The sequence below is a fragment of the Falco naumanni genome, chromosome 3 (genome assembly GCF_017639655.2).
Source record: "Falco naumanni isolate bFalNau1 chromosome 3, bFalNau1.pat, whole genome shotgun sequence".
In the NCBI taxonomy this organism is placed as follows: Eukaryota; Metazoa; Chordata; class Aves; order Falconiformes; family Falconidae; genus Falco; species Falco naumanni.
The window spans coordinates 5453239-5463741 of NC_054056.1; the positions used below are offsets into that span (position 1 = coordinate 5453239).

Genomic DNA, 10503 nt, shown 5'->3' on the forward strand with positions numbered 1-10503 from the left:
TCACAGCTGCAGTTGCTCCCTTCCAGCAATTCCCAACACAGCACTTAAGGCAGGGATTTATGGGCGGTTTTGAAAAGTATTTTGGAGCGAGGAGGAGTTATGGGAAAGGAAGTTGAATTCCCACCATTCCCTAGAAAATTCTCCCAGCATCTTTCACGGGAAGGATCATTTACTGGTCCTTTCCTCAAAACAGAGACAAGCTCTCAGCTGTGGCTCTTTGTTTAGTCCAAAGTGTTTCCCAACAGCAAGATGCAGCAGGGGTTATTCTGGTCCTGCCTGCAAAGGGTCAGGAGACCGAGGTGAGCCCTCGGCGCCTGGCTGCAAGGCTCTGCTGAACCCAGTTTGTTCCCTGACATTTTTGTAGATGCCGATAGCTAAATAAAACGATTTGTTCTCAAGTCACGGATTACTGCCAATCTCAGGGCAAGCGCTGCTGACTGTCTGGCTGATTTTGAAGCACACAGTGGTTTGCAAAGTAGAAAGTCATGGGACTAGTTACCAAGAGGACGCCTATAAAATGACCAGCACGGAGAAGTAACCTTACAAGCTACGTCTTACCTCTCTTTAAGCTTTTCAGGAGCAAAAGCTCACCTGCTGCAAAAATCGCAGTTGTCCAAGCAGGCTGGATTAGCAGCACAGATTCACATCAACACTACATTTCACAACCAGGACAGGGGTTTGAAAGACTTTATTTGACACCTTTGCTGGATGTCACAGCTCGTGAATCTAACAGCTCTGCATAGTGTAAAGTGAGGCCAGGCTACTTGCTGTGAGCTCTAGCATGCTGACCAGCCACAGGAACAACCAGGGTCCGGTGAGGAGCTCCTCTGACCTCATTAAAAGGGAATATGTTGTTCCTGGCTGATTCTAGCACTTCAGGACAAGGGTGAGGAGAAGTAGCGGAGGCATTTCTGTGTGTTAAGTGCAATGACTTTCATCAAAACAACTGGGAGGGACGCACTTTCAAAACAATAGCAGATACATACATTGACATGCACATGGCAGATACAATCTGTAGGAACACAAACACCAGCTCATCCACACAGTCTAACCAGCTGTGCATTTGACCTGAGGCGTGGGGAGAGGCTCTCCCATTCAAGAGAGATCTTCCTCCTCTTTTTTACCTCTCTTTGCACTGACCTTTCTACACTTTTCTCTCTTTTCATGTCACAGTGCTGTAGATGTGGGTGAGACTCCTTGGGGTGGGCAGGCAACTGGGTCCAGGCTATTCTGCACGTGTATCCCAGTGAGTCAAGGCACAGATGCAGGGAGCAGGGGCTGTTCAGATGAGGGGGAGCACTAGAAGACCCTGCCCTGGCCACCATGGGAGTTAGAGATGTGGCACGGGAGCAGGGTGGCTTGAAAGCTTCAAGTTTCTCTTCCTTTCTGCCCGAAGAAAAGAGGAAGGGAGGGCAGCTGGAGGAGCAGAGGCATATCTGCTGCGTCAGTTATCTAGGGGCACGCAGGCCAAGGCAGAATAAGCTCTAAGGAATCAGGACAAGTACAGACCCAGAGCTTGCCAAGGTCTGTGGTGAAACCTCAGTGGGTTTTGGTCCCAGCCCAGGGAGAGGGATGAGCAACGTGAGACCAAAACATGGTGCTGAAGAAAGAAAACAGAGACGTTGTGGGAGGAGAGGGTGAGGGATGCAGGGCAAAGAGAGAACGAGGGAGGCACTTCAAACGCAGGCTGGTCTGACCCATTTCCCCCCCTTTGCAGTCACGGCTGTTCAGCAGGGGATGGAAAGACGGCTCCAGCAGGGAGACTGGCAGAGGGAAAGGCCTTTTCTTCTCACTTTGGCTGTCAGAGCCTTCCCCTCTGTGACAGACATCCCTTTGAAATCCTCTGTCTCGCCTCTTCACACCTCGGTGCGGAGCAAGGGCTGCAGAAGCCTCCCTCTGCCCAGGCGGCCCGGCCGGCTGCTCCTGCATGGTTTGTGCAGGGACCCAGCACAGCCCCCGCAGACACAGCAGTATTTCAGCTCAGCTGTGGGAACGAGCTCTGTTAAGCTGTTGCCTCACTCCACCTTAAGGGCACATAAGTGGGAAAAGCTGGTAATGCGGCGAGGTAAGCACAGGGATTAGCAGGCAGCCAGCTTGCTAAGGGAGCTGGGGGGGCTCTAGCCTGCCCTGCTGGGTGCCAGCAGTGCTGGGGAGGGGGGTGAGCTGTGTCCATCCCATCACACCAAAATTAGGTGCTGCAGCTGAGGGACGCATCGCAGGGAATCAGCGTGAGCAAGTCTGTCTGGCAGCTCTGACTCCCCAAGGAAGTAAGACAGTATTTCAAGGCTGGCTGTTTTCCAAAGGAGAGCAACACTGAGCTCTGCAGAGGGGTTTGCTGGAGGAGGAAGAGGGTTGGGATCTGCATGTGCCCCCTCCCTCGTAGCCAGAAGGATCTGGAGCACAGCCACGTGCAGACAAGTGCATCGAACTGGATGTGATTTACGTTTGCAGGCATCATGAGGGAGAGGACGTGTGATGGTGAGGCAAGGAAGGCAGTGTGAGGAGGGAGGGATGAGTAAAGAGAATATTCTTTATGGATCCTTGGCTTCTGCAAAGCAGGAAAGATGCCTTTTCAGCTGAGTTTGTTCTTAGGCCTGTGGGCAATGAGTGCTGAAGAATTCATTTCTCCGAAGGGCAGGGGAGGGTCAGAAAGCCCCAATTTCAGTCGCCCAAGAGCGGCAGATCCTGGATGTCCCAACCCTGATCCCGGGTCCCTGCGCGGCAGCACCCAAGGCAGGAGGCGCCGTGTAAACTGGTGGAACAGGGATGCCGGCAGAGGCTGGTGAGAAAAGGAATGTTGCAATTTGGCTGCTCTTGGACGAGCCCTCTCTCAATACACCTGCTGGCGACGGCATCCTGGGCACGGCTGCTACAGCTGTAGATGAGCCCGCACCTCGGGCCCTTCGGCTGGAAGAGGCCATCCTGCTGGCCAGGAAGCTTCGGCGGGATGGCAGCATGTCGCTGGGGACACGGCGAAGTGGGGCTGGCCTCACAGCGGGGCTTGGGTAAGCCAGGGAAGATGCAGTCAAAACAACTGGAGCGGGAGCAGCCTCCCTCCTGGGGATTTGCACGGGGCCAGCAGCGCTGTGGAGGAAGGACCATGGCCACGTCTGGATGGGCAGGAGGGAAGTGGCCACAGGCGAAGGCTCCATTTCTGCCACATAATTATTCAGGTGGGAGAGGAGTCGCAGCCGGATGGGGTCAGCAGCATTTTGGCCCTCAAGGATGCCCAGGTACCTGACAACTTCAGTGAGACATTCACGGAAGCCGATACTCCTGTAATCCACAGCCAGAGCTCGAGCATCTAAGAAGCCTGTAGGGAGAGGACACGGGTGACGCTAAGTCCGTGCAGAGCTCAGGAATGTGCTTTGATTTCAGTACCCTCTCTAATGCACTGTGTATTTCACTTGAGACACTTTGCTGTTATGTGATATTACTGAAGCAGACAGCCAAGTGGGTGTCCAAAAGGACTGGACGTTTGCGTGCATGAGAATAGCATCTGTGGTTATCTCATCGGGATAAAACTGCCAGGGTCATGAAGCCTCTTACTCCAGAATGTGAGACGAGTAAGAGGTTTCATTAACTATGCTCAGGATGGAGAAAATTTTTCCTATTGGACTCTGTTGTTGCTGCTGGAGACATAACTGTAGGCTAGATGGGCACTGGGTCCCTATTTGCAAAATGGACCATCCCCAGTCTTGCAGAACAGTGGGACACTGTCTCCTCAACGTGCAGCTTAGGACCATTTTCCTCTGCCCGAGTCCCAATCTTTATACTTCATTTAAACAGATGTCTGGCTGAAGGACACAGGACAGTGCCAGAACCAAAACCGCTGGGCCAAGAAAGCCTGAAGCCACAGAAATCAACAAGATAAAATGCAACCGACGGCTGATTTTTAGGCTTCTGCTCCCTACTTGCAGCTTCATGAGACGATAAGCACTAAAGCAGAGAATGTCACAGCACAGTGAAACAGTGGACCACTTTGCTTGATGGGGTCTTTTGTGACAATACAGCCCTTTGTTGCAGTGCAGTCAAACTGAATATCTAAACAAATGTTCCAGACCAAGTTACAGCTCTGAACTGAAGCCTGGATGCCAGCAGTGTCCCCAGCAAGCCAAAAACGGGTGGTAAGCAAGCCAGAGGCTTCTTTACTGGAGCTGTGATCTCCATCCTGTTAACTGTAACAGGACAGAGGGTCTGTACTGAGGTCTCAGTACAAATAAGACCTTTGTTGAATTTTGTACAGGGCTCCCTCTCTCATAACAACCAAGAGACACCAAAAAAAAAAAGAACAGAAAAGGAAAAAAGCCTTGTTTATTTGCAGAGTCCCCATGCAGAATTCATCCTCTGCAGGAAATGTATCCCAGGGAGGAGGTAAAGAGTTTAATATTGTGTTTTTTTCTGGAAACAGGCTCCATTTCTGAGCAGGACTAAGCATGTCTCTGGCTGAACAGCTTTTAGCAGGCTGTGTGACAATGACAGCGGCGCCATCCTTGTGGGTCTGTGGGACTTGCCGTCCCACATACCCCAGTCTGCCAAATGGATGCAGAGATGCTGACCCATATGAAAAACAAGAGGGCAGGAAACGTCCATCTGCCCTCCCGCAAAAAATATTTCCCTTGGGAAGCAGAGGGCAGCATTCGTTGGTGTCGGCTGGTGTCAGCAAGGCACACCAGCATCAAGACATTGCTTGCTGCTGAGGCTGGTGGGGAATTTTCCTTCCAGGTTTTCACCTCACCCGTATGCTTATAAGAGCAGTTCTTACCTGTTCCTCCAGTGGCATGAAGCATTTTTAAGTGATCTACTGTCATTTGTAGAATTTCTGCCTTCTCCAGCTTGGAAGACCCCTGCGTGTTGGGAGCAGGAAAAAAAAGCATTTCATCATTTTATGGTCTAGGGCTTTGTGCCTCTCAGGAGCTGCATTTTGCTCAATGACCCCCTCCCCAAAACCTTTCTGAAGCCCAGGAATGCTCAGATTGGAGCAGGACGTCCATCCAGGGCATTGGCTCTGGTTTTTACATCAAGTGAGTAGAAAAAGGAACTCCTTCCCAAGATGCCCCAGTGCAAATTGAAAATCCCCATTTCTGTGCATCTCCACATCTTGCAAAACACTTTCTGGACTGAATTTATCCTCCCTAGGGCTCCTAAATATTTGTTAATATTGTTTTACCACCCAGTTTCACCACCTACTTACTCCCTGAAGTGATGATGATAAGAAAGACATAGCATTGCTCCAGACTTTCTTATTCTGAGGGCTCTACCCTTAACACTGATGAAACACAGCCCACACGGGAGGATGGCTGGAAATCATGGATGTACACACCTGCTTCTCGAAAGCGGTGGGCACCAGGCGCCGCAGTTCAGAGAGGCTGCTGTTGATACGGTCACGGCGCCGCTTCTCGATGATCTGCAGGAGATTTCCAAGTGGAGAGAAGAAACAATGATCATTTACAGCCACAGCTCATGAGTCTAAAGCCCTTATTAACAGCTATGCCAGGCTGAGAGAGGTGCTTTGAACAGGGCCACATAAGTAAATGTTTTGGGTGCAAAAGCTCAGCAATGAAACATTAACTGACTGGTGTGATAACCCCAGGTGAAGCCACTCTCCTCCACCCCTTTCCGCCAGACTTGAGGCCAAACCTCTGCAAAAAATCTCCAATTAGCTGTGGGGAGAGTTCTGCAGGAGATGGAGTAGGGAATGGTGTAAAGTCGATTTTGCACGGTGTCCCCACAGCAAGGATGTGCCAACAGCATCCCACTGCACACGGGGGATGTCACAGGGAGCCCCAACACACAGCCAGGACCAGCCTGACCCCCCAGGGAGACAGAGCACAGCCGTCCTAGTCAATGTAAACGAGACTTACCCCTCTCCTCTTCTTCCTGGCTTGTATCTGAGATGTCGTAGTGGGAGACACAGACCTGGAAACATGGCTGGAAAGGAAGAAGAGAGAATAATTTCTTGCACTAGCTGGAGAGAAACCTCCATTGCACATATGCTTTACACACGTTTGCCATCTGCAGTCATGTTGTGTCGTCGTCCCACCCTCCCCGAAAAATGTCTTCTGTGGTTCCCATCTCATTTTTACCCACAACACAGAGCTCAGGAATTGGGGACGGGGAGCCAAGCACAGACTTGAATCCCACTCTCCCCTCCAAGAGGCTCCCACCAGCCTGCAGAAATCTGCACTAAACCATCCATCCACTACCAGGCACGTCGCCTTCAATCTCAGCCCATGCTGGCACCTCCACGGGGCTGGAAAAGCAGCGTTCTGAGCTCTGGAGTCATGGCCTTTTTTTTTTTTCTTCTCCATGTGTGAACCTCCCAGCTCTCATGTCTAAGCCTGCCCTGTCTGCAGGGCTTTGCATCTCAGAGCTGTGATAGCATGAGCATGTATCTGAGCTCCCACCCAGGGCGGCAGCAAAGGGCTGGCTGCTCCTCAGGGTGAGGCTAACGGCAGCATTGATGTGGTTTCAGAGGGCTTCCTGGAGAGTCACTTCGCAAACCACAATTTTTGGGGTAGGCCACAATATTCTGAATGCACGGACACCCCTGAGCCAGACAGAGAGGGGCCAGGACCTGGGCAGGGGGAACACCTGGCAGGAGGTGACGGAGCAGGGAACGTGCCTGCTGGCCAACAGCCCCAGGGACCAGCTCTGCTCAAGGGACAAGTGACACAGCAGAGACAGGCTAAGAAGGGCCCCACAAACCATCCCGTGCCTGATGGGCACGGCTGAGGCTAAAGACACCAAAGGTCAGCACTAGGCATGCACAGGGAGGCGAAGTTCAATCCTTAGGTCCCCACGGACATGAAGCCTCCGTAAGGATGGATAACTGGGCGTAGGAAACTCCTTGGAGCAAAACCCCTCTGCCTGGGGGGAGGCCGGCTGGGCCACCTTCCACCTCCCCCGAGCAGGGTTTCCTCCCTCTGGAAAGTGGGACTGGCTCAGGGCTGCTTCTGCGCCTTACGGAACTCGGGGCAAGGATGTTAACACACAGGCAAGGCAGCAGTCTGCAACCCCGGCCAGCGCAGCACTCTGGAGGGATTCAGAGACCATGTAAGACATATAAATCAGGAAAGGGGCATTTGGGTTCACTCCATCAAATCAAAGTATTTTTTCAGTTTGACGAAGCATTTTAATAGCAGTCTATTAAAGATGTTTCTGCAGAGACAGCGCTGTCTGCACAGCAAGCCAAAAACTAGACCAAACGCAGCCTATTAAAAATACATTTTGTTAGGCCCAAGTGAGGTGCTTTCAGAAGTGGTTTTACACAATCAGACAAAATAACACGTTCTTCCACTGACTGCTCCACTCATCTCCATACAGGTACCCTATTTGAATGTCTGCTGGGTGGGCTTTCTCTGGGCATAGGTGCCGGCTGGCTTCGCAAGTATGAACATGCGTTGCCAGTATACATAAACGCACATGCAATGAGCACGTATGATGTGAAAACGGGCTCTGCACAGATGCTGCGGTACTGAATTCACCTGGCAGCCCAGGAATGCGGAGTACCCGCTCAAGAAGCCTGTAACACTCAATTTTGAAAGTCCTTTTGCAGAGCTGTTTGAGCGCATTGCTCTTTGTGAGCTACACTTCCAGATGTGGATATAAAGACCTACTTACTCCAAATATGTTTTAAAAATGTTTGACAGATTCAAACCACATAAAAGATACCATAACTATATTCTCAGATGATTAAAATTTCTGCATTGCTCTTTGCTTGATTTTATAATTTACAGTGTAACTTTGGCTCTTTATTCAAAACAAAAAGCAAACAAACAAACCAACAAACAAAACCAAGCAGTATCTTGCACTTCTGCAGTGACCCCAGAGTCTAAGCTCACCCCACACGCTGAACCAAGTCTCACACCCGGAGTGACTCATCCCCACTCTACAGGGGAACTGGTTTGCCCAAACCACTCGACCGACCGATGGGTAATGGGCTGGGAACCCCGGCCAGACAGCCTGACTGCCTCCCTCAGCCCTAATTGCTCCACCTTGCTCCCCACCTGGAAGTGTTTTATTTTGCTGGATCCGCCAGCGTCCCATGCTGCACTACTTGGGGTGTAAACAGGACAGGACCAGCTCTTTGACCATGTGTTTGTGTGACATGAGCAACAATATACATGTATACAAATATCACCAGATCACAGCACTACCTGGTTCTACAACTGGCTTGAGAAAACAAACACATTAGCAGCACCAGAGAGAGACCAAAAATCCATTGTTACTGTTCGCTGAAATAAAATATGACAATTCCTCTATTTCATCCATCGGGGCACTATAGACTCAGCACGCTGCACTGATGTAAAGAGGTGGGATATATTCCACGTGTAGCAGGAAAGCAGGTTAAATATTGATGCGCTTGGAAACTGCCTGTGGGAGTCAGTGAACTTGTTGTGCAGGACATTACTTGTTGGACATGCCCGACTCTGCTGCGACCATATTGGTGAGAGGCAGACTCATTAATTTAGTCCCACAAGAACCTGAGCATGGCACTGGGGACTTCTCCACGCAGGATACCAGGCAGCAAATGGGAATGAGTTAATCTGGGGCCTAACTGGATGTGGAGGGAGGGGGACACTTGGCTACCGAAAACAGAAGTTCAAAACCAGCTGATTTTTGGATGAGAACAAGTAACAGAGCTCTTCCTTCACCCCCAGCGCCGTCTGCACGCTCAGAGCCCGGGCATGCCCGGGAACGGCTGACACAGCACGGGAACCCAGGCTTCCAGTGGTGGCTGGGATGCCCTTTGCCAGCAGAGCCGCAGCCCAGGCGAGCGCAGCGAGGCCTGAGGACATCGCCTGGGGAACCACGCAGAGGTTCTGGCCTCACTATTTCACCAAGCACCAAAGCCCCAGAGCCCAAACTGCAGCTCAGCGGCGATGGGATGGAGCCTGCGAACTGAAAGTGCGCGCTTACAGCAGGGCACCCTCGGCCGGCCAGGCTGCACGGGCTCCCTCTTTAATAAAGATCAAAGCCCCAGCTGGTGCATTACAAATGCATCAGCAGAGCAGAAGCGTTTCTCATGCAAAACCTCCTGGTTTCTTCCACGTTCCCTGGGAGCCCTTGGATCGTAGGGGCTGCAGCGGCATCCAGGCGGCTGACGGCGCCTTTCCTGGGGGGGGGGGCGGGGGGCAGCCCCATCTCGGGGTGCAGAGACCTGCGAGCAAGGAGGCTCAGAGCTGCCCTTCTCCCCAGCTGGCAGGAGAAGGCAACTGCGCTGCCTTTAATGAGGCATTTTCCCGAGTGCGATCAGCTCGTAGCACAGCTTTAATACTTGTATTACGACTTGGCCGGGTCAGCCCTAAGGCCAGCATCAGCCCACGCTTGGCCCGCTGCAGCGACCCGGGGCTGGCCCAGCGCAGCCCGAAGGGGTTAAGCGGGGTGCCAGGCGCCCCGAGAAGCTCCGTGCCAGCCCCGTACCCGCTGCCGGGGTCCCCGCTGCAGCCCGGGCTTTCCCCCGCGGGATGCCGAGCCGCCCCGCCGCAGGGACCCCCCAAACCCTGCCCGCCGTGGGGACCCCCGGGCGCGCCCCCCGTGTCCCCTCACCTGTACTCCTCCTCCCGGCCCACGTCGATGGTGCCGTCCGACTCGGTGTCGGAGGAGCTCTCCTCGCAGAGCCGCTTCATGCCGGCAGGCAGCAGCGGGCGGGCGCGTCCCCGCGGGGCGCCGGGGCTTCGGCGGGGGGGTTCGGCGAGGCTGCCCCACGCGTGGCCCCGCAGGCCACCGCCGTCCTGCCCCGCCGTCCTCGGGGAAGTGCTGCGGAGCTGGCCCCAGTGCGTGCCTGCCTCGCCCGGCTCCTCCCCTGCCCGCACTCTGCCTTTCACACCCCCGGCTTCTCCCTCGCTCGCCTCCCAGCACGTCCCCAACCTCCCTGGTTAATGGGTTAATGAGACATCTCCCGGGAGTGACGGATTACGCGGCCGCGCCGGCGCTCCCAGGTTCCCAGGCCCCCCCCTCCGCCTCCTCCCGCTCGCTGGTCGAAATCCCAAGTCTTCCTGTAAAAGGAACAGTCTGTGTGAACCGTCTCATGTCCCCCCCTCCTGCCCACGGCCCCCCTTCCACCCGCTGCACATTGGCCTCAGCCCCAGTTTAAAGGGACCAGTGACCTCACTGGCAACAGAAAACCGTGGGAAAGAGATGGGACTGATAAAGCCTTGAGTTGTTTCAGGGAAAAATCAACATCCAGCCCCACACGCACACACATGTCTGCCCGGCTCTGTGCAGCGCAGGCACTTTTGGAGACTTATGATTCAGATGGAAACCAGCTTATTCGAAGCACGGTGCTGTTTGAGGACGCCGCTCAAAAGGCCCTCGACTGGGATTAATCAGTGGCCACAGCCAAGGGCCGGGACGGCAGCGGTGGCACCGTGCTTGGAGGCGTCGGGATGGGTTCGGCACCCCGGCACCATGCCGCGGTGGTCCTGCTGGGAGCTCGGCCCCCTGCCACGCTCCCACAGCCTTGGAGCGTCTTCAAGGGCCAGCTCATGGCACTGCCAG

The 10503-nt window shown here is 53.6% G+C and overlaps 1 protein-coding gene across 1 annotated transcript; it reads right to left on the reverse strand.

The window, feature by feature from the left end:
- Window positions 1-673: 673 nt before the first annotated feature.
- Window positions 674-9945, reverse strand: HEYL (hes related family bHLH transcription factor with YRPW motif like). The gene is made up of 5 exons (XM_040587871.1): window positions 9553-9945; window positions 5865-5931; window positions 5324-5407; window positions 4766-4847; window positions 674-3313 (listed from the first exon to the last, which is right to left on the reverse strand). The coding sequence occupies exons 1-5, from the start codon at window positions 9630-9632 to the stop codon at window positions 2646-2648; spliced, it is 981 nt and encodes a 326-aa protein (XP_040443805.1). The 5' UTR covers window positions 9633-9945; the 3' UTR covers window positions 674-2645.
- Between the last annotated feature and the right edge of the window lie 558 nt (window positions 9946-10503).